This window comes from Haliotis cracherodii, unplaced genomic scaffold, assembly GCF_022045235.1.
Source record: "Haliotis cracherodii isolate W230 unplaced genomic scaffold, xgHalCrac1.p SCAF_1, whole genome shotgun sequence".
NCBI classification, from domain to species: Eukaryota; Metazoa; Mollusca; class Gastropoda; order Lepetellida; family Haliotidae; genus Haliotis; species Haliotis cracherodii.
Genome location: NW_027266264.1, coordinates 63,525,305 through 63,548,376, shown reverse-complemented (window position 1 = coordinate 63,548,376; position 23,072 = coordinate 63,525,305). Strand labels below are relative to the sequence as shown.

At 39.8% G+C, this 23,072-nt stretch overlaps 1 protein-coding gene across 7 annotated transcripts in view; it reads left to right on the top strand.

Moving 5' to 3' along the window:
- LOC139453836 (rho guanine nucleotide exchange factor 28-like) overlaps window positions 1-23,072 on the top strand; it is a 251,958-nt gene that overhangs the window by 129,368 nt on the left and 99,518 nt on the right. For all 7 annotated transcript variants that reach the window (XM_071235686.1, XM_071235454.1, XM_071235606.1 and 4 more), the window contains one exon: window positions 377-462. In XM_071235686.1, the coding sequence (XP_071091787.1) occupies window positions 377-462 (86 nt within the window). The remainder of the gene's footprint in view (window positions 1-376; window positions 463-23,072) is intronic.

The following is a 23,072-nucleotide window of genomic DNA, read 5'->3' as shown; positions in this document are numbered from 1 at the left end:
TTTACCAGGGCCAACCCCTACTGTACCCCAGCAGTTGGCACGGACCATCACTGGTAGTGAAAGTGCCCCCTGGTGGAAGCCAGGAGAGTCAATCATGTCTGTGACCGTGGCTTCTGATAAGTCTTGGGATTGGGAGTTATTTTTAGCACTGCTAAAGATTGGTGTGATCAGAGCCTTGTGTGCCAACTCACTTTCATTCATACTTGAACATTTTCGAAGAACGGGGAAAGAGGGAGAGAGACAAAAAGCCAAGGCGTTGACCCAACTCTACAAGAAACAGGCCAATCTTGCACTCTGTCACTGGTATCAATTGTTGTGGCACTCCAACAGACATAAGTTAGTCTGTAGTTTACAAGTATATGCTTTGGATTTGCAGAGGGCACATTGAACCAGCTTCGGTGCCTGAATGATGGCTTACAGAGGTACAGGGATGCTCGGGTCCTCAGTCTGCGACTAAACCAGGTCAGTGACCAAAACTTAAACAACTTCTGGCCAGTTTTCACTGTTCTGCTGTTGTTGAAAACACACATACTTACAATTCACTGTTGCTATGTTATGCACAAACACATGCTCTGGTTGCCAGTTGGTTTTCAAATTTAAAAATGGCATATTGTTCTTCAAGTAGATGTTTGCACCCATTTCTTGTCTTACAGCCCTATTTAGGAGGATGTTGATATACATGTCAGTGATGAAAGAATGCAGACAGCCTGTTACCTACATTTTAATTTTTTCATTCATATTCAGTGTTTGAAAGTTTTTCTGTAAGAGAACATTTGATGCCTTTTGCAAAATGTTCTGTGGGAACGGCTGCTTCTTGTATTTGGAATGAAAGAACCGCATGCTTATATTGGTTTGCAAAGTGACAAAAGTGAGTAAGCTATGTTATGGTACAAACTTGTTTATGAAGCAATGAACTATTTGTATGTTTGATAACTACAGTAAAAGAGGAAGATACTAATGCAATATTTATGAATATATTGTCAACAACTATTGATTTGATTCATTTGAAACAAGTTGACTGAATTTCTTTAAATCATTGCATTGTGAACTAAAACCTTTCTATTTAGAATTATGAAAAGTATGATTTTTCAGAAGAACACATAATGAAAACTTATAAGTTAGTTAATTTTTTAAGCTTTGTCATTTTGTTAACTTTGGGTTTACATATTTCCACAAAAGGCCATAAGCAGAGTAATAAATTAAATTTTAATTTTATCCTATTTGTCCTGTGGGTCAGTGTGTGATAGGTCAGGAAAACTGGAAAAATGTAAATAGAAAAAAGTTAAGCCATAAATTATGAAATGTAGTGCATGTTACCTTTCCTTTGTAACTATGTTGCCAATCAGAGTCTTAATTTGGTTCTGTCAGAGTTGCGACTGGCCACCTGAGAAACAAGGAAGTACTAACTACCTTCCTCATGCAACAAACACACTCATCACCAGTGGCTAGAAGAGTGACGGGGAGTTTTCTAGGGTTCCAAACTAAGTCACTAAGTTTCCATTAAAGTCTCCTCTCCCCCCCACCAGAATGGGTGCTGTCCATCCATCCTTCCATCTGTCCGTCATGTTTCATTTCTCCAGTGCAGAACTCAAAATCCATGAGAGATATCTTGAAAACCATATAATACACACAACTGGACATATGAGTATTTCATGCTTGTTAATCCTGGTATCAGTGAAATACAGGTCATTGCTGCAAAGACATAACAATAGTTATTGTAATTTTTGGCTTCAAATGTGGGGTTCCAATATCGGCCTCTGAGCAGTGCCCTGTTGCACATAGCAATCGTAGTGCTACAACAGTCGTAAGTCTATGTTAAAGTATGGGAGTTACGATCACCTTAGGGCTACGATCACTTTTTGGAACAGAACCCAGGTCTAAATAGATCCCTTTGTGACCAAGATTCCTATACCTTTTATTAGCTCAATTTTTTGGCAAGCACTAACAAGGTTGTATGGTTTGAGGTTTGAGCTAGGTATCTAGATACGATTACCTGACAAGTCGTCGGTGCAGCAAGTTGAGAGAACTGCTACAGCATACAGTTCCCGATAAAGTTGGTTTATGTGTAATGAGCTTGGTAGCCAGAAAATATTGCCACAGGTTCTTTAACGGAAATAGATGTTTAATTTGTGAAGAAACATGCGTGTTGATTTCAAACCAGCTGTTGCTTGTATATGTGTGAGGATTGAATGAGGAGAGCTGCAGAGATGGTAGTGGAATCTGATAACAAACGTAATGGGTCCAACTGTGTCAGACTGTACTGGAGTTGGCTATTGAAATTGACTACAGTCTGGAGTTGAATAACATATTATTGAAGTTTATGTGGGTTTGACAGATCTTTGGCCTTGTATATGGATTGATAGAGTCTTGCATTGACTCACTTGCTGCCATCACATGTATGGTAATGGATTTTGGTTAATGATGGGATTTTCTTGAATTGAACCAAAGTCATGGCAACAGGCGAGAAGTTGAGGAAATGTTAGAAAGGTAGAGTGCTGTTGAGTGACATATTGGTGTTTAAGTTTCATGCCCAAGAACTTGGTTCAGTACTCCAAATTGGTCGAATTGTCTCCCAGACCCTAGAGAATAAATAAATAAAAGAGTCCAGCTCAAGTCTAGAGTGGCTCAGCTCTAGGAAATAAAGGATTGTTCTGGGTTACTCTTTGTGTGTGTTTATATTCAGTAGATATAGATTTTTAGGTAAGAAAACTTTATTTCATGGACTAAATGTCAATCTTATGTGTAATAATAATAATAATGATAATAATAATAATACATTTCAGATTTGTTGGTCTGCATTATGACCACAAATGGTGCTTGCTGCTGTACCTGATCATTTACACACCTTAAAAAAATCCTCATGATTATGTAAAATACAAAACCATATAAACAAGGATGAGAATTTCAGTTGTAAGTTGGATATTTGAAGCAGAAAATGGTATGTCAAATTTGAAACCCTATTACATGTGTAAGAATTTCAGTTGATAATGAACATGGATATTTTGAACCGAAATATGGTATTAGCAGGAAGCTGAGTGTGTGAGAGTATGACTCATGGTGCAGTGGTTCAGTCCCCTGCCGTTGTGAATGTGTAAAACAGAATGCTGCGATACAGGAAGTGTGTGTTTTTAGTGTTGGAGGAACAGAGATGATGGGGGTGGAGGTGGAGATCTTTTACACAAGTCTGTGAGCACTCTGTCAGACTTGAAGATTTGTCCTGCTGGAGAGTTGATGTTGGTGGTTGCCGCTTACATGGAAGTCATGCTTGTGTCTTGGCGCTAGGCTGACAGGATTAATTTACACTTCATTGGAACACTTTAGCCTCATAAGAGTTTTACATTATTAATAAACTGCTCAAAAAAGGCAAAGAACATCCAATTTGGCTGTGGTTAATCTGTTATGCCAGATTAACTTCCGTAATATGAAAGAATATGGTGTTCTTTAACTTCTTTTGGGTAATATATCATTCTCAGAGTCATCAGTCAGCCAGGATGCCCCAAATTGGAAATTGTTGATATGGTTTAAAATTGACATACTTGTTTTCTTAATAACGCCTAATTCCATTAGCAAGATAAATTAATGTACTGCTTCAACAAGTTGGCATCGAGTAGACTTGCTGCAACATAAACATGATAAATGTGGATCTTGGTTAGAGATATTAAACTGTCATGGTAGGGTAGATTATCCTAAATTATCCCCCATGTTGATTTACTGTTTAAATTGTATTTTTTGTTCAGCTAGGCATTGTTTTTTATCCAGGGATTAAGATTACCTTGTGTATTTTCTCGTAAACTAAGCCGGACACAGCAATCAGCTGTACACACGTTTTCTTGGAATCTACCGGTGATTCGGTTAAGACACACCCAATGATATAACTTTACAGGATTTTAAATGCAAGGATCGGCAAAAGTTGTATCTGAAACTATTTTTTTATCAGAAATAATATATTCCAATATCTTGTTAATTTAGATGCAGCTTTTACTAAACATATTTAAAATAATAATAACCCTAAGCGAAGCAGATGATCGCTATTGCCAAGTATTATTTTTTACATGGAACCAGTCTGACCAGTCACCGTCAAGGCTCCCGTGCATGTGATCGCGTGATCGCGAGAATTACATGTTGACATAGAATCGTCCAACAAAAACAAATATGACTTTTAACAAATCAAAGTATGGCATTTATGATATATGTATTCATTCTCTGTCAACTAAAGTTCGTTTCAAGTCGTCAATAGCGGTAATCTGACCGTGGTTGCTGTTAATAACGGTGAGTTGTGCGATCATCCGATCGCTTCACACACGATGTCGTCAAAATTAATTAAAACAATATTAAAAGGACCCCCTTCTACACAGCTGTGTTTTTTGGAAAAAAAGTGCGCACTATTCTCAAGAAAATACTGTGAGGCTAACTGATGAATTTACGCCAATTTGACTCTGAATTGGTCCCAATAAGTGCCCACCCCTTCTGTCTTTATTTTAAGCGCCCTGGGCGCTTATTGGGTCGAATACGGTAATTGCATTTTTGAAGCAGCTACCCAGACAGTTATTGTGTAACTGTTGAATATGTAAATATGATGTTCTGTAAGTATTTCTGAAGCAGGTGTGGTTTAAACCAGAAGTACGTCTGAGGTGGACCTTGTGGGAGTGTAAGTGTGTTGTGGGACGGATGCTGTGTGTGTGTGTGCCCTCCAGACCATCACTGCCAGGGTGAGGAGGCCGCTCTCCCTGGCTGGCTGTACATGTGGACAGGGGTGCTGCTGGGGGCACATATACAACATGTGTACTGGGGGAAGCCAGGGAGGAGAGGGCGGGGATGTAGATGGAGAGAGGGAAGTCGAGGGACGAGGGAGGGAGGGAGAAAGGAAGGAAGTGGCTGAAAGAAATGATGTGTCTGGGGATGTGTGTTTTGGGAGTGTGTGCGTGAGTTGGAAGATTGTGTGCGTGCGTGCGTGCGTGCGTGCATGAGCGCGTGCGTGTGTTGCGGGTTGGAGGATGTGGATGTATAACATTTATATGTGTGTTTTTACGTTATTCAGGGCAATAGTGGTGTATGAATGTTTTGAGGAATGTTGTATGGTTTGTGGGGGTAGATTTGGAGAATTGGGGCAAAATTGAGGAATATATGTAGTGAAGGTGATTACTGGGGGGTGTTTGTTGGAAGGGTATTTACATTGGTGATATAATTGCTGATGTAGAGGGAAAATTTAACAAGACATTGAAAACAGGATATTTTGGAGAGAATTATGTGAAATTGTTGAAAGTTGTAGGATTTTTAGAGATGGAGGGGCTGTAGGGAGGATTTCTGAAAGCAATTTTCAAGTGGATTTAAAGAAGTTGTGGATACAACAGGAGAGGTTATCCCCCAGCTATCACATATTTCATGGAAACAGGGAAGGTATCTTCAGATGAACATGTGTTTGGTGGCTATGGAAGTGGAAAGGAAGGTAGATGGGGTGGGGTCAGAAACCTAGTTAGTTTTAAAGGTTAAATTACCATCAACAAGTGGGTGGCACACTGCAATTCCTTTTGCATTTTATTCCATTTGGATATCAAGGAGGGGCATGACTATACAAGACAATAGGTAGTTGTGGGCAACTAGGTGTTGGGTAAAGTTGGCATTCAGCCCTGGCCTTCAGTTGATGCCTTTAGCCGTTAGTGAGAGTAGACTGGTGCCTGGCAGTCTCAAGCTGGGGTAAGGAGGAGGCAGGGGTAAGTGGTGTGGATTCTCAGAAGCCGTGGACAAGGCAGTGGTCACTCAGGAGAGGGTTGGTGGTGCTCTCTCTGCATGTAGTACTGGGATCAAGCCTCCTCGTTAAGGACCTGCGTTAAAACTGAGGAATGTTGCCACATGGTTTCAAAGGAGAAAGAATATGGTGTTTATATTGAAGTCCTTGTACTGTCTCAGATTAAGTATCTTTGTTTAAATTAATTTAGACTGGGTTTCCTGTGTGATGGGTAAATAGTCTATTGAAATTCCAGCAAGTCAAATCTAAATCTGTATTGTGGCAGATGTAATGAAGACAATGGTGTGAAGGATTTCTACTCAATTTTTATGTGCAGATGTACAGGGATTAAACCTGACCAGTCTGAAATACTGGACTAGGCTCGCTCCAAGGCTGTACTGAAGATTCTATCCTCCTAATAGGCAAGTCTAAACATGTGAACAGTACAGTAGACGCCAGTCTCCTTTAGGGACAACTTGTCCTTTTTAAGCACTTAATCTAGAAATTATGATTTAAACTAATAATTATTGCCTTAGAGACTTGTGTAAGTCTAGTACTGGACCAGCTTCACCCTCCCTGCACATGCGGCAGTGAGAGGGCAGGGGGCAGGTGCCCAATATATCAGGTTCCTTGTGTATGCTGCTGTGCCTGCTCTGTCATCACCACCAAGGGGAGGCTGGTGCATTAGTCTGTCTTACCGTCCCTCAACCATGTTATTTTCCCTTCCGCCAGCCCTTCTGTAATGCATTAGCCTAAAAATGAAGCAAGTCTAGATATTCCACAGGTTTGGGCGAATCATTCCATCACACTTGGGCTCCTTTTCAATTTAAATGGAGTTTTTGTTTCTATTAAAATTATGTGTTGTTATGAGATGAAGCATTAGTCTACTGGTTCATGTACAAACTGAGATTTAGTTTCTGAAATGCAACAAATTTTAAAATATCTTTGTGGTTAAGGAGACAGGACGTTAACCGTTCTGAAGTTTTGTTTGTAAACAATAGCCGATATAAACCCCATGTGACGTCACACTTGGAAATTATTTCATGCATGATGTTAAACACAGAACCGTCAACGTGCTGTCCCTTAAATTGTCTGTTTAGATACACCTGGAATTTAGAACCCCCAGCTATTTTTGCCATGAGTTTTTAAAACAAGTGCACTGGCCTCAAATATCAGCTATGCATAACTGTTCATGTCATTACCAAAATGATTTATCAGTTATATTTACTTTAGCGAAACAGTGATCAACTTTTTCAGGGGGTGTTTAACTTATTTCAAGATCTGCATGTAATTTAAAGATGGCCCGAGAATTTCTTCATCTTCAGAAACTGAAGAAATATAGACTTGCCAAGCATTAAGGACTGGTGTGAGTTGTTGGATTGTTTTGTTTCAGGGTCTCTGTGAGAGGCCACTTTGTCTAGGTCGGCCTCTAATATTGATTGCCTCTGATACAATCACTGTGTGATAGGTGTTCCTGTAACCATATCTTGGTTGGTGTGGTTTGTTTGTTGTTTAACCGTGCACTCAGCAATATTCCAGCTATATGAGGGGCGGTCGGGTAGCCTAGTGGTTAAAGCATTCGCTCATCACGCCGAAGACCCAGGTTCGAATCCCGACATGGGTACAATGTGTGAAGACCATTTCTGGTGTCCCCCGCCGTGATATTGCTGGAATATTGCTAAAAGTGGCGTAAAAACAAACTCACTCACTCACTCACTCCAGCTATATGACGGTGGTCTGTAAATAATCAAGTCTGGACCAGACAATCTAGTGTTTCATATCATGAGCATAGATCCGAGCAATTGGGATCGATCCCATACGACAAGCATAGTCACCTTTTACGACAAGCATGGGTTGCTGAAGACCTATTCTACTCCGGATCTCCAGGGGTCATAACCATATCTAGGCCAATATCCTCAGAAAGGGGTCTAGATTGAGAAAGATTGGCAGTCTTCAGTTTCACATATAATGCAAAATGATACATCATGGCTTTTCATGAATACCTGGTGTCATAACATATTCTTTCACTGCTATTCTGCCTTTTACTTCAAATTGAATTTTTTCGTCAGATAATCAATTCTATTTTTTCCCTGACATTAACAATTTGTGATTCATCATCAAAGTAAATCTGGGGACACAGATGGCCTTGTCGTCTTAGGCGTCGCAATTCCGACGTAGGAGTTGCGTCCCTTGGGCTTGCCTATGATTGTGGGTTTGAATCCTGGTTCACCCTGATTATGTTTCTAGGTTTGTCAGCACCATGCCCTTGCTTGTGGGTTTCACCAAAGTGGTAAACGTCTAAGACCTGCATCACTTCGGGCTTTCCTCCCACATCAAACTGACACGCCGTGATATAACAGGAATACTGTTAAAAGCGGCGTTAAACCCAACTTACTGACTCAGAGTAAATCTGTTGATCTGTTTTGTATATCCTTACAGGGAAACATAGATTACTTGCATGTTCACCAAACATGTGACCTGTCTCAGACACAGATCAGTGGTAACGGGATCTATCAGCCATTTATTCAGATAGCACTGTGCCAGGAGATAGGAGACCGGGGCTGTTGGTGCAAGGTACCATTGTATCTGACAAACAGCCAATTACCGGGGTGATGGACCATGTTAGAGCATATCCAAGATTAGTCTTCACCATTGTTACCACAAGACCACATGTGCAGGCTCCTAATTGGTGATAAACACCTTGTCATTATGCTTCGACTTCAGCTCTTCATCAGTATGTATGATCAAAACTAATTATTGTGTATATCTTGGCTGATAGATATGAGTGAGTGAGGGAGTAAGTATGGTTTTATGCCACTTTTAGCAAAATTACGGCGGGGGACACCAGAAATGGGCTTCACACGTTGTACCCATGTCGGCAATCGAACCCAGGTCTTAATCACAAGGCTACACGACCGCCCCTGATAGATATGAAAGAGAGGGTGTGGTGCATAATTTGTGTGGTATGAAAACTGACATCATGATTTGGTATCTTTATTATATTAACAAGATTTGAGTTTGAATTTTATTAGATACTTGCTATGCTTTGAAAATTCTATGATTCATGACTTTTTTTAGATAAGACTGTTTATGAACTGTTTTGATCATAATTTGTTGTTTCTCTGCGATTTTTTGACAAGACAGGAAATGTACAAGTACCACAATTACATTGTCCAGTGAAGACATAGTGGAGCTATAGATTGTGTGTTATGTAGCAGTTTGTGAAACAAATACAAAATGAATACAAGTCACAGAGTAATTGCTGATAGGATTGATTATTTCATTCAGATATGACATGATAGGTGGGAGCAGTGTGTGAATGTTCCCAGATGGCATTGCATTTCTTGTGTATTTTTTGAGAGATGGGAGTGTTTGATACTATAAAGGCAAACCACTTCATTGTGTCATTCGGTTCATCTGATTTCAGTGGTGTAGTCATATTGAACTGAAAGCACACAGGACTACCAGCAAGGTTGTACTTCATGTTTTGTGAACACCAGGTGTCGCCATTGATTTATCTGAAGGTGTTTTGAATTGTGCACTTTTGTATTTGTTCCTTTGTTGTGACAGCGTGGTGATTTGATTTCTTGGATGCACTGGTGATCTAGTCTTAACGCATGGGTAGCATTGATGGAGCTGTAAAACAAGCATTGATGCAGCACAGACCAGTTCTTGATTGGACGGCCTACTGTTAGGCACAAACCTGTTCCTGATTGGATGGCCTACTTTTAGGCACAAAATTAAACCTGTTCCTGATTGGACTGCCTATTTTAGGCACAAACCAGTTCCAGATTGGACAGCCTACTTTTAGGCACAAACCACTTCCAGATTGGACTGCCTATTTTAGGCACAAACCAGTTCCAGATTGGACTGCCTTTTTTAGGCACAAATCAGTTCCAGATTGGACAGCCTACTTTTAGGCACAAACCACTTCCAGATTGGACTGCCTATTTTAGGCACAAACCAGTTCCAGATTGGACTGCCTTTTTTAGGCACAAACCAGTTCCAGATTTGACTGCCTATTTTAGGCACAAAACCAGTTCCAGATTGGACTTACTACATGCATGCTCAACTTTCTACACATGTGACTGCCTCTTAGATATGGTCGATAAGTAACTGACATCAATTATGAACACCCTAAATTCTATGCAGTGGCATAAATAATTGTAATTCTTTCCAGGAAATAATGCAGTTGATGAAATGCCAAACTACTAAAGCCTATTTCCCATGATTGGAAAAATGAAGTTAAGAACATTCTAATTTCACAACAGGTTAAATGCCATATTTTATTACTGTTCAAAGAATTCAAGTTCCGTGTTCCTCCTCAGTAATGTAACAGGGAAAAAATATCCAGAACCATGTTTGCATCAGTGCCCCTATTAGCTGGGAGGTGAAGCTGCAGACTGTAAACGTGCTCTGTTTTTCTCAACCTACCTCCAGCCTGGGCTGAAGCAAGCAGAGGAGAGAGAGTGAGAGAGAGAGCCAACAAGCCAGACAGAGGGATGGAAACGGTCATTAATCTACAGCCAGAGTGGCTTATCAGCTTGTTGTGATGTGCTTTGATGAGCTAATTAGATCAAGTGTTAGATAGAGAGTGGTGGCCAGGCTGGCCCAGTAGGGCGATAACACACACAGTGCTGTAATACTGTCAGTAGCCCCTAGGGGCCTGGTTGGGGGATACAGGAGAACTGTGGAGAGTGGTCTCCAGACGTCTGGTTTACCTCTCAACAACTGACCTTAACCAAGAGTAATGATAGATAGCCATGGCGGTCAGTTCAAGTTGATAACTACATGAGTTCTTTATTTGTAATTATCGATATCGAAGTACCTATTGATGTCAAAGTGCCAATCCTATAACTCAGGATTAATTTTGCAGAAAAGGAATCTTGTTTGTTGACAGGTGTAAAAGATCAATGAAAATCTAAAACATTATGTTAATTTGGAATGATTAAATAAATATATTTTTAACTTTGAAAAAAATGTCAACAGGTGGACTTTTCTTGAATTAACCTTGAATTCCAAGCAGTATATGAAACCAATATGTAGTGTGGGACTGGAGTGATTTGTATTGAAGGTTGGCTGAGAGTGAGCCATTAATTACCCACATGTGTTCAGTCTACCATCACAAGCAGCATCAGCATCGACACTCACCCTGTGATCTCCACACATCCTTGTTGCATGCTCCTTAGACTTTTCTACCATCCTCCAGATTGGGAATCATTAAAGCTAACAGGTTGGTGAAAATAGTAGATCTGTTAAATTATCCACGTAAATTGCTTTCAGGGTCTTAATGCTTAAACATGGTGACATTCTTCATAGCAGACTTTGATCAAACTTGGTATTTCACCATGCTCCACTGACCTTGATCCATGGATAGTTGAAAAATGTTTGTGTACCTGTACCAAGACCCACATGTCGCAGTTGTAACTCCTAGACTAAACCTATTAAAAGGATCTGTTGTTTGCATCTATTCACCTGCTTTTTAATGCCTCAAATGTGAGGGTTAAGAGTCTTACAAAGTGAAAAAGTTTAATGATTTTCTATCTTTGTGTGCTAGATACCAACGTAAAGCTTTCAAGTTGCTCATAAACCAGTTTTAGTGCTATATTTTACATCCTTGTTCCTTTAATAAGAAGATGGGAGGTTATCAAGAGCTGGGGTTGGGTCACTTCGCCTAGTGATCAGTTCTGGCTTCTGTGCTCAAAAGTAGTCCATGGGAATCAATCGTGCTTATTTGATTTGGCAGAAAGATATTTTGGAGACTAATTTGGGATAGGCTTACATAATGGTTTAGGGAAGAGGATCTTCCTTTCTTTATCCAGTCCTGGTTTGCGGTGGAATGTTTTGGAGCCTGCTCTCCAATGGCTGGTAAACTGGCAATGTGCTTGTAGAGTGAGTGAGTGAGTGAGTGAGTTGGGTTTAGTGTCTCTTTAAACAGTATTTCAGATTGAGGAAAGCCATTATGGTGAGGAAACATAGCCTGTCCAGAATGTAGAAATGATCCAGCAATGATGGTTGTCTCACAGGATATCAGAGACTTTATGGGCAGAGTTAAGGGAGTGAGGGAGTTTAACACTGCTTTGAATGGTATTTCACTTTTGTCAATGGCATGTGAACTTGTGGTTGGAGGGGTGGTCGGGTAGCCCAGTGGTTAAAGTGTTTGCTCGTCATGCCGTCAAGACATAGGTTCGATTCCCGACATGGGTACAATGTGTGAAGCCCATTTCTGGTGTCCCCTGCCGTGATGTTGCTGGAATATTGATAAAGCAACATAAAATCATACTCACTCACTCACTCACTGATGTGGTTGGAAAGCCCAAAGTCGTGCAGGTCTTAGTCCATCACCCATGGAAATCTGGGATGTGAACCATTATCCTAGATTACTGGTATTCCTAGGTGATGAAACTCTGCACATGTTAGATGACAACAGGCACCCCGACACCACCCCCACCTGTGTGGGTCTATGATACATTGTATTTTTGTGGGGAGCTTGAATGTACTTACCAGGTGTGTAAATTATTTATTGATAAAAGTGATGGGAAGTTACTAAATTTGGTGTTTCCCACAAGGGATTGGTAGGATATGTTCTATTTAAAGTATTCAGTGATGGTCGACTTGATGGTGAACATGACTGATATATTAGTTTACCTAACTGGCAGAATGCCACTACTTCAGCCTCTTTTTGACAACTTAAGACATAAATTGGGGGTCAGTAAGTGATTCCCTCTCCTGACAGGAACCTAATTGACTAATTTTGACTGCCCGAGTTCAGCTGTAGGTTGTAACTCTGCTCCTTCTGTCGGTGCCCTGCACCCTCCAGCTGCTACTGTACTGTCTGGGTTAATGGTAATACTCAACACCCACTTGTGCAAGGTATTGCCTGCATTGGTTACCAGGGGAAAGTCATGGGTTGGAGCTGCTTACATGGTTTAGTCACCAATTGTGTGTTTACTAGGGTATTGTTATCAATATACAGTGATGCTGTTAGCCTAGTGGCTAAAGCCTTCAGCAGCCTAGTGGCTAAAGCCTTCAGTATCCTAGTAGCTAAAGCCTTCAGTAGCCTTGTGGCTGAAGCCTTTGGTAGCCTCGTGGTAAAGGCCTTCATTCATCACAATATGTGCAAGGTGTGAAGCCCATTTCTTGTGTCCCTTGCTGTGATATTGAATGATATTGCTTAAAGTGGCGTAAATCCAAACTTACTCACTCACTTATCAAAGTACAGCAGTGAGTGAGTTGGGATAAACTATGCTTTGAACAGTAATTTGGTTATATCCGCTTAGTGTACCACCATTCGGTATACAGAGGTGTATCAGGAGTCTATAGTCATGGGTTCAAATAACAGAATCACTCTTTTGCTCCTCTTTGCGATACTAATGTTGTGGCCTGGCATTTGAAGAAAATAATTATGCCCATTAATCAGTCCTATTTGTTAAAATTTGAAGTAAATCTGGTACATATATGTAGGTAGTGGGGCTGAACGTATATGGTTTGTTTGTTTTGTTTTAATTCTGTCAAAATGCTATTATTTGGCTTTGTCATCCTCTCCTCCCCTGAAATTGACTGAGGGAGCTGAATTTTGGCGGGCATGTTTCTCCTTACAATGTTGATATTGTGTCCAAATCATTAGATTTTAGTGTTAGTTTTATTCTCAGTATTTATGCCGTAAAAATTTCCTCCCTGTTGACTATCTGGGGAAGAATAGGTTTTTAGAAACCCATGCTTGATGTAAAAGGTGACTATGCTTGTCGTGAGAGGTGACTAACAGGATCGTAGCTCATGATGTAAATCACTGGATTGTCTGATCCAGAGTTGATTATTTACAGACTGCCGTCATATAGCTGAAATATTCCTGAGTGTGGTGTTAAACAACAAATAATCAAACTGTTGACTACATATTGAGGTGAACTACAGTGCCAGTGGCACACGTTTTTGACAATAAACAGTTGAATGCCTGAGGAATCTTAATGTTTTGCATATCGAAAGCAAGGCAGACAGACAAGAATGGCCATACTTGTCTAGCACATACTTTCCTTGCTTGAAGATCAAGGGTCCAGCTTCCCCCTCAGAACCAGTGACTCCATGGCCCCTACTTACATCGAAGTGTCAGATCCTGATTGGGATATGCTTTACTTTTTTCTTATTGTTGACAAGACTTTCATCACATATGAATCATTTTATTTTTTGCCAAGGGAACCATTCATTTCTACATGCAAAAAAAAGAGTATTATCAACAAAACTGGAGGACATCAAGCAAAAAGCATAACTCTTCTACTTGGCTCCTATAAAGGAAAAGGCTGTTAATTTAAACATGTCACTAAACAAGATGTCATGATGGTTTAAAAACTAGACATATGTTGCAATTACTGGAATATTTTTTACCTTCATCAAAGCAGGTTGTATTTGATGATGATGTAAGAAATTCACAGTCCTAGGTCTTCAAAGATGGTTTTATATGACTGGTAGTTTACGATGCATGAAATTACAGAATTGATTAAGTTGAAAATTATGAATACTCTCCCTTCATCATTTGAATTTCTTTTCAGAGTTCATTGAAAAATGTTTGATCAAAGTTGCCAAATAATATTTTTGCAAGAACGAAATGGTGATCTGAATTTCCAGGAGCTAGAAATGTTTACATTTTGTCAAAAGGGAACATTGCCCTGCTAAGAGAAACAAGGTAGATGAGAGAAAGTGTGGCGCCATGTTAATATGCCAAGTCCTAACTATACGCAAGATGCCTATCCTGCTGCCAAAAAAATTGTAAATGAAAATGTAGGTCACTGCAGGTCGAGTTACACTTTGAAAAGTGGCCTTGGATTGGACACAGATGAGGCAGTGTGGAAAGAATAGGTTTGTAAGGGAGAATGTATGACCCAGTAAATGTTATAAAAGAGTAAATTGTGAGAGCCTTTGTTTAAAATGTCAGATGTAAAGAAATGGAAAGGTGTGGCAGCCATCTTATGGCAGCATTGTTCAGCAAAATTGAAGATTTGATCATTGGAAGAATTGGTGGGGGGATTCGGATGAAAGTTGATAGAAGAAGAAGAAGAAGAATGAGAGAAGAAGAAGAAGAAGAATGAGAGAAGAAGAAGAAGATTTATTGTACATATACATATACACCCACGGGTGGCAGGGTACAAAACATGAACATGACTAATTAAACGTTGACATACACAATAGAATACAAATATTGCTATGATTATATTGCTAGAGAGGAGATGCAGATTTTCTTTGTCTGAACAGTTTGTGAATGAATTTCGAGATAATCGTCTCTCATACATGATGTTCTGAAGTTTTTAAATGTAATGTGCTTGGTTTTGTATACAGTTGTACTTGGGATGACAGATTAACTAAAGTAATATGAAAAAAACAACAATTTAGAATTGTCTTCAATATTTTGTTTGTTTGCAGAGGTTAAACATAAAAAACTGGTGTGCAGACTGTTTAAATCCGCATAGTATTTTCATAAATGCAAAATGAGTGAGTGAGTTAAAATTTAACGTCGCATTGGCATTATCTCAGCCATATAGCGACAAGAGCAAAATGATATTGAAGTCAATTCTAATCAACAAATTTGTCAATAATAATTAAAAACAAGCAAACGGTAGACAACAATACGAAATCGGTGACAACACAAGCCCCTCCCATTCTATTATCATCCAATCAGGAAACAGTAGTCCATGAGTGGGCATGGCCTAATTTTTTGGTCAGTTTATGGAGGCATAAACACAAAAAAGAATTGTTGGTTAACCAATCAAATGCCATGGAGTCTCTTACAATTTATTTATTTACCCATAAGCAAGATACTACAAAAGTGTGTTGTGGATCGAGTTGTCTGAAGTGGCCATGTAACACCCGAGTGAGGCTGTATCCCCCTGATGTTACTGCTCCAACTCCTTCTAACCCACTCCTGTATTCCCTGTACTAACCTACATCCACTCTTCCCTTAACCTGGCAACACCAATGTTTTTACCAGGGGAGGAGAGAAAGGTGTCTGTTTTCAGCTCACAAGCTAGTTTAAGACTTTTCCAGAGAAGGTATTTTTGTGCACCTTAATTTAGACTGGGAACACAAGAACTCTGTTGGCCAGATTAGTTCACACAGCCGCTCTATTTATGCTTGAAGATGCCTTGCTTTTTATCTCCTTCTGTTTACAAAATATGAATTATGTATAGGTTGAAGAGCCCGTGTTCACCTAGATGGGATTACGCTGTACCTGACTTGGACTTCAGTTTAATGGAGGAACAGTCTCTTCCACTGTTCTCTTTGGCTCCATCTTTGTGTTCTCCAAACAACTTGTAAGGATCTCAACTGCTTCTGAAAAAGGTGTAAACAAATTGACGAGGAAAGAAACATGTTGGAGAAGTTAATTTCATCCTGAGGGAAAAGAAGTCAGTTGATCATGAGTCGAGACAGTAAAGTTATTCACAAATGAAGAATGTTTACCTTGTGTTCATTTTTCAGAAATAGATGCCAGTGTTTATGAATGGACTGGGTAGGCTTGCATCATTTAAATGCTTTGAGTCTTAATATTGTTTCCACTGCTAGAGCTTAAAGCTAAAAAAATGTTTTCAGACGATGATTTGTAAAAACATTGATGCAGGCAGGTGTTAGTTTTTTCCCTTAAAAAATGTTGAAAACAAACGGTTAAACTTCCATGAATAAGTCATACCAAAGGTTAAGTCTTCGTTAACGCCAAGGTTTTTTGTATCAGACTTGGTAATTTGGTTGTGAGGTGACAGCATGGTTGTGCATTTTGAGATCTGTAATGTTTCCAAGCAAACATTGGCTATGAAGCTCATGCTAAACATTGATGACGCATGTGCCAGACAAAAAATAAATTCTTGAGAAAACAGATCTCCAGCTTGTTTGACAAGATATTGTTGCATAATGTGGTGTGCTAGCTATAGCACATGGTTAAATGAAGCTCTCATTGTCAGTCCGACCGACATATGTTGGTATCTGATGCACCCATGTTGGCTGACATTGTCTCAACATGGTTAATTAGTGAGGTTGTAAATTACTGATTGTCAGACCGATTTGTGATGGCAGTGTGTGCACCAATGTGTTAAAGGGGCAACCATCATTACATTGGTATTGTATGACTGAGACTTTAGATGGCGGAACTAATGTTGTGATAAATGACTTTTGTTTTTGATGAAATGTGATTCATGTTTCCTACATTTCAATACTTCTGTGGTCTTTCGTTTGTCATTGGTTCAGTTAAGTCATTTATGATCTGTCACACATGAATATAATTTTTTTATCATGATTTCTGAAAATTCATAGAAATATATGAATGTTGCATTTGCAGCCACAATTTCATAGAATCTGTGAATGAACAATGATTGTACCACAAATCCATTGAACCTATGGTTGGTTGGTTGGTTGGTTTGTTGTTTAACGCTGCACTCAGCAATATTCCAGCTATATGACGGCGGTCTGTACAATAATCGAGTCTGGACCAGCCAATCCAGTGATTGACATCATGAACATCGATCCACGCAATTGGGATCAATGACATGCATCAACCAAGTCAGTGAGCCTGTCCACCTGATCCCGATTGAACCTGTGGATGGGTCCTAGTATTATGTTTTTTTGTAAACCTTCATAGTTTTCGTGCTAATCACATGATCAACTGTAAAACATCTCACTTGCCTGTAAAAGACAACTACATCTTATCTTAAAAACAAGCCATCATCCGAGTATTTACGATGTCTGTGTAACGTAACGTCACACCCCTCGTTGTAGCAGGAGAAATCACGATAAACATGTCCTTCTGAAAACATATTATCAGAAGATACCATGTGTTTGCCATAATTTCATAAAATGTATCGATGTACCACTTGTGTGTCACAGTTTCATAGGACCCGTGAAGATCTGGGGTAGAATTGGTTTTCAGCAACCCATGCTTGCTGTAAAAGGCGACTATGCTTGTCGTAAGAGGCAACTAATGGGATCGGATGGTCGCTGAGTCGCTGACTTGGTTGATGCATTTCATCGTATTCCAATTCCGTGGATAGATGCTAATGATATTAATCATTGGATTGTCTGGTCCAGACATAGTGTTTTACAGACTGCTGTCATGTAGCTGGAATAAACAAGCAAACAAACACAGTTTCATAGAATCTGTGGAAGTGCCATGATGCCAACAATCCCCTCTACATACAGACAGGGGTGTGTTTTTCATCACTCCACAGATGTATGTAGATAACCATTTTTTGTCACCCTCTATTGTAACCTGTCCACCTTCCTATGAAGAGTTTGTCTAACTGCTATCATTACTGCCCTCCTGGGAATGAAGCTGCAGTAAAACACCGGTTGAAGTAGCTGTTTAACAGTGTTGCCAGTGCAAGCAGGACAGACAGTAGATGGTTGGTAGTAATGATGGTGTAATCTGTTTTTCCTGTTCCCCCTGAGTTGTCTTAGTGTTGTTTATGAAGGATGAGTGTTTGCATGAGGAATGGGAGCCGATGCGTAGAGATGCTGGTGGTAGACAAGGTATACATTCAGTTATCTCACCCTGCTGTTGTTCACAGACAATGGGGACTTTACAAAGCAGTTCTGAAGTAAGTTGTTGCACCTCACCAAACTGTCTTTGTTATGATGATTTCTTAGGGAATTTGTCTTTCCATATCAAATTGAGTCACACAATTAGGTAAATGTTGGTGAAGTGAGACTAACACTTTTGAAAGTGGGTCGTTAGGGAACTATCCGACATTGCCAGAGGCTGATCTGGAGCCTGGGTGTTGTGGTTTTACTCCACCAGTCAGTCGACTGTGACACACAAACCAACAACTGAACACAATATCATTTGTACAGGTGGAACACAGAGGAAATGGCCTGGAAAACTGCAAACTAATCTGCTGAACATATGATAGGTGTAGTGTGGAATAGACTCACTGCCAGGGTAGACACACTGGCCAAGTTTGGAAGTAGGGAGTAGTTGTTGTTCTGTTGATGTTTAGGGTTCAGGTTAAATGTTACATGTGTGAGGAGATCATGGAGGACATGGATTGGTCCTGGCAAAGAGTTTTTTGGTTCGTTCAGGGTGGTGGATAGGCTTTTGTGTCATTTCTAATTTCTCAAACTCAAACATGAGTGAGTGGGATTTTAGGATGCTTTTAGTTATACTCCTGCAATATCATGGCAGGGAACACCAGAAATGGGCTTAACACGTTTTATCCAAGTGGGGAAACAAACCCATGCCTTTTGTGTGAAGTGAACACATTAACCTCAAGGCTGCCCCACCACCCCCTTAACAGTGAAATGTACCATTGCCCAGGAGGTCATGACAAACTTAGTGAAATATTTCTGTCATATTTCTTTTCTGAGGATTATGCTTTGTACACAAAATCATTTTTTTTAAATATTGATAGATGGCATGATTTTATTGTCATTATCAGGATATGTATCCCAGGAAACAGACCAAAGAGAAAGCCAAAATATTTGTTAGTCTAATTTGTTAGTCCTATTTCAGTGTGGTGTGCCTTGCTCCATGTCAAAGAGGTATTCACATGTGGACTTATGAAAACAAAGTCATGAAGACGAATGGTTTAATGTGATGACTGACAATGAGATGGCCGGTTGTCTTTGTCATTAATATTTTTATTTCAAATTTGCCAATTTCGCAAAAGGTCGAGAGCCTTTTGAAGCTGGGAAACGGTCTACTCTGAGTAATTTTATTACTGCAGTGTGCAGATGGTAAATATGGGCCAGTTTGTATCAAGGTATGAAAAGCTAGCACAAATATTGGTTTGAACTTTCAGCATATGCAGTCTACCTGTTTCAGAATTAACACCACCACCATTTATCTCCCTTTGGCAGATAGCTCCTGGTTCACATCTTCTCAGACTTCGAGATGCTAAGTTACCCAGGCTGTTTGAGTAAACCTCCTAATGAAGGCTGTTATCATCGTATAGCTACAGAGCCTACATAAACAAGCAGTTGATGATGTAGATAACAGGCATGGATGGTGGTTTGGGACTATTGCTAGGGATTGTTTTCCAGAAGGCCACCAAACATGGAGGAACACTTGGTCAGCCATGTTTGAAGGGGGGAAGTCTTCTATGGGGGGGGGACAGGAAATGGTGTTGGGGGAGATTTCTGTAGAACTGAAGTAGGAGAGACACAGGCACAGGAAACATATTGGTAACCATTAGACTTGGCCTTTTGAGTGTTTGCTGCCGACATCTTAGTTATTTCAGAAGTTGATCGTAAGATATAATGGAATGATGATTATAGTCAGATGATGATGATGATGATGATGATGATTCGGGGTGAGCCTGTACATCATGATAACTAGATTAGGTGGGGGTGTCAGGTTGGGGATGTGAGGGTGAGGGTGTGTGGTGGTTCAGGAATCCAATAGGTTTCCAGTGCTCTATGCTTGTCTGAGAGATTGGCATGACGATTCCTCAGTGTATACCTACAAATATTTTCAGGTATTTGCGAAAAGGGTATATCAGGAAATTATTGTATCTCCAACTGCAAGTAATGAGCCCTGTCCTGGCAAGTAGCCCTAGAGTTCCACGATGTAGTATAGGGTGATATCAGTTTGAGTGATGAATACCATTTGCTTTCTTCACATACTAACTTCACCTGCTTGACATGTGATCTAACTTCCTTGAAATCTAAAGCAGGAAATTTCGAAAAGAAATATGTTACTGACAAAGACTGTACCTAATCCAGGTGTTGTGAGATGAGTTGGCATAATTCTTTGGCCATAAATGAGTGAGTAAGTGAGTGAGTTAAAATTTAACGTCACATTGGCAATATTTCAGCCATATCATAAATGAGCAATGGTACGTATTTACCATGACTGCTGTTGCTTAGTCCATCATACAAACCCTAAAACAAATATATCCAGTACAGCCCATACAAGTCTATGTATAATGTTTGGCAAGTCTAGAATAATGCAGTATGAAAATGAAGAAAGTCTCTGGTCTCCTTTTTATTATATTTCATAACTATAATTTACCAACTGTTTTTTTCTGTAAAATATGTTCATTTCAGAGACTAGATGTTAGTCTAGCTATTGCTGTACTGGACATGTTCACTAGGTGGGTTTGCAGTCTTTTGCTTAAAAATAATAAGACTGTTTGACAAGGTTATCAAGAACAAAGACCCCATCATACATATCATAACAAGTTGATCAACATGTGTAAAACCTGACCACAGTTGGTGTGGGACTTGGTAAGAAGTACTGTGTAAATCTAGATCTCAATTACATTGTTTGTTGCGAGCTCTTTTATATATGTCATTGCACACTCCCATCCCAAGTACAGTGAACCTGACGTGATAGTATTCTTCAGTATGTCCAGATATGAATGTGAGCAAGGGATATTAATTTCATGATTAGCAGTATCTCCCCCCGCTTGGGCAGGTGACTTGTTACTTTTCTGCCGATATTGATTGGATATTGCCAATTTGAACTCATTTTACAAGAAGTACTGCTCACATGAACATCTCACATTTGTTTTCTTGTGCTGTAAGACCTTGGGTCAAAATCGAAAGTTTCCTATGTGGTTTTGAAAATTCTAATTTCCATGGTAACTAATAATCTTTATCATGCAATTGGTTACTCTTCTGACTTTGATGGGTTTGAATCAAATCAGGTTACTTTGCTGGAAATAAAACCAGAACTAAACAGAACAAGGCCAATTCTATTTAATCCACATGGCTGCACCAATCATTATGGTAGAATATTGTGTGAGGCAGCCTTCTCCATTTCATCGTGGGGAATGGGTGGCCCAGTCGTCTAAGGTGCTGTGATTCGCTGGGCAGTGTTGCATCCCTTGGGCACGCCAGAAACCTATGATTGTGGTTTCGAATCCCGGTTCGGCCCGATTATATTTCTAGGTTTGTCAGCGCCATACCCATGCTTGTGGGTTTCACCAAAGTGGTAAATGTGGGGGACCTGCATCACTTCGGGCTTTCTTTAATCCCACATTAAGCTGATACGCCGCGATATAACTGAAATAATGTTAAAAGCGGCGTTAAACCCAACTCACTCACTCAATTCTCTATTCCATCACTGCGCTTCAGGGATTAATGCTTTCCACATAGGAGAGCATTTACTTCTATTTGACTTGGGGTGGGGTGGGGTTGGAGATGGGGTTGGAGGTGGTGGTTGTTATGGTGATGGTGGGGAGTCCGCCAGTTACAAGTTAGTCATGTTATGACAATTGTTTACCAGTACTGGTTTGTCTTTAGAGAAAAGCATGGAGAAATGATAATCCTTGTTGTTTTTGTCAAATATCTTGCTGTGGTCATTGCTGGCAAGACCACCAGTCAGACAAGTTGGTTGTCACCATGGTGGCCTGCTTAATGCAACAGAATAGCTTGTCTGAGACTTGTCTGTCATCAACATGGCCTAGCTACAGTCCCAGTTGTGGTGCTTTCATGGAGGTGTAAAGTTTTCTCTACTTAATATTGGGATGTAGTCACCTATCTGGGCTGAAATGTCAGATTATATTCTAAACTTGGCTCTGAAATACCAAGATTTGTGAATACTAGATTATTGTTATTTTTTCCTTTGTGAAATAACAAAAGAAGATAGGAAGTTTGAAAATGTTCATTGAAGTCCCATTACATCATGAGAAAATAGCATAACTTCAGTGAACAGATAGGTGTTGTTGCCAAGATGCTGTCTGTTTACAGATAAATTATTCTGGTTTTTATCGAGAATGAAGTTAAAAATAAAGACCATGTTCGATTAATCTTGCCAAATACCATGTTCATCTGATTATGAAACTATCTTCTTTGTTGGGTCACTGGTAAAGGGGGCTTGCTCTTTGACAAAAATAGCCATATCCTCACAAGTGAATGTGCATTATCTGGATGGGATGGTTGTACATTATCAGGATATGATGGTTGTACATTATCTGGATGGGATGGTTGTACATTATCTGGATGGGATGGTTGTACATTATCTGGATGTGATGGTTGTACATTATCTGGATGTGATGGTTGTACATTATCTGGATGGGATGGTTGTACATTATCTGGATGTGATGGTTGTGCATTATCAGGATATGATGGTTGTGCATTATCAGGATATGATGGTTGTACATTATCAGGATATGATGGTTGTGCATTATCAGGATATGATGGTTGTGCATTATCAGGATATGATGGTTGTACATTATCAGGATATGATGGTACTGTTCTATCCCTATGCTGTAGTGTCATATCTGGTATGTGTACTATAAAGTATTGAAGGTGTCACAGAAGGCATTGAAACGGTCTTGTAATGTCTTTAAGATATCTTTTGGTGTCTTGAAGATGTCTTGTTGGCATTTTCGTGATTCCATCTTGTAATGTCTTGGAAGATGTCTTTTCGGTC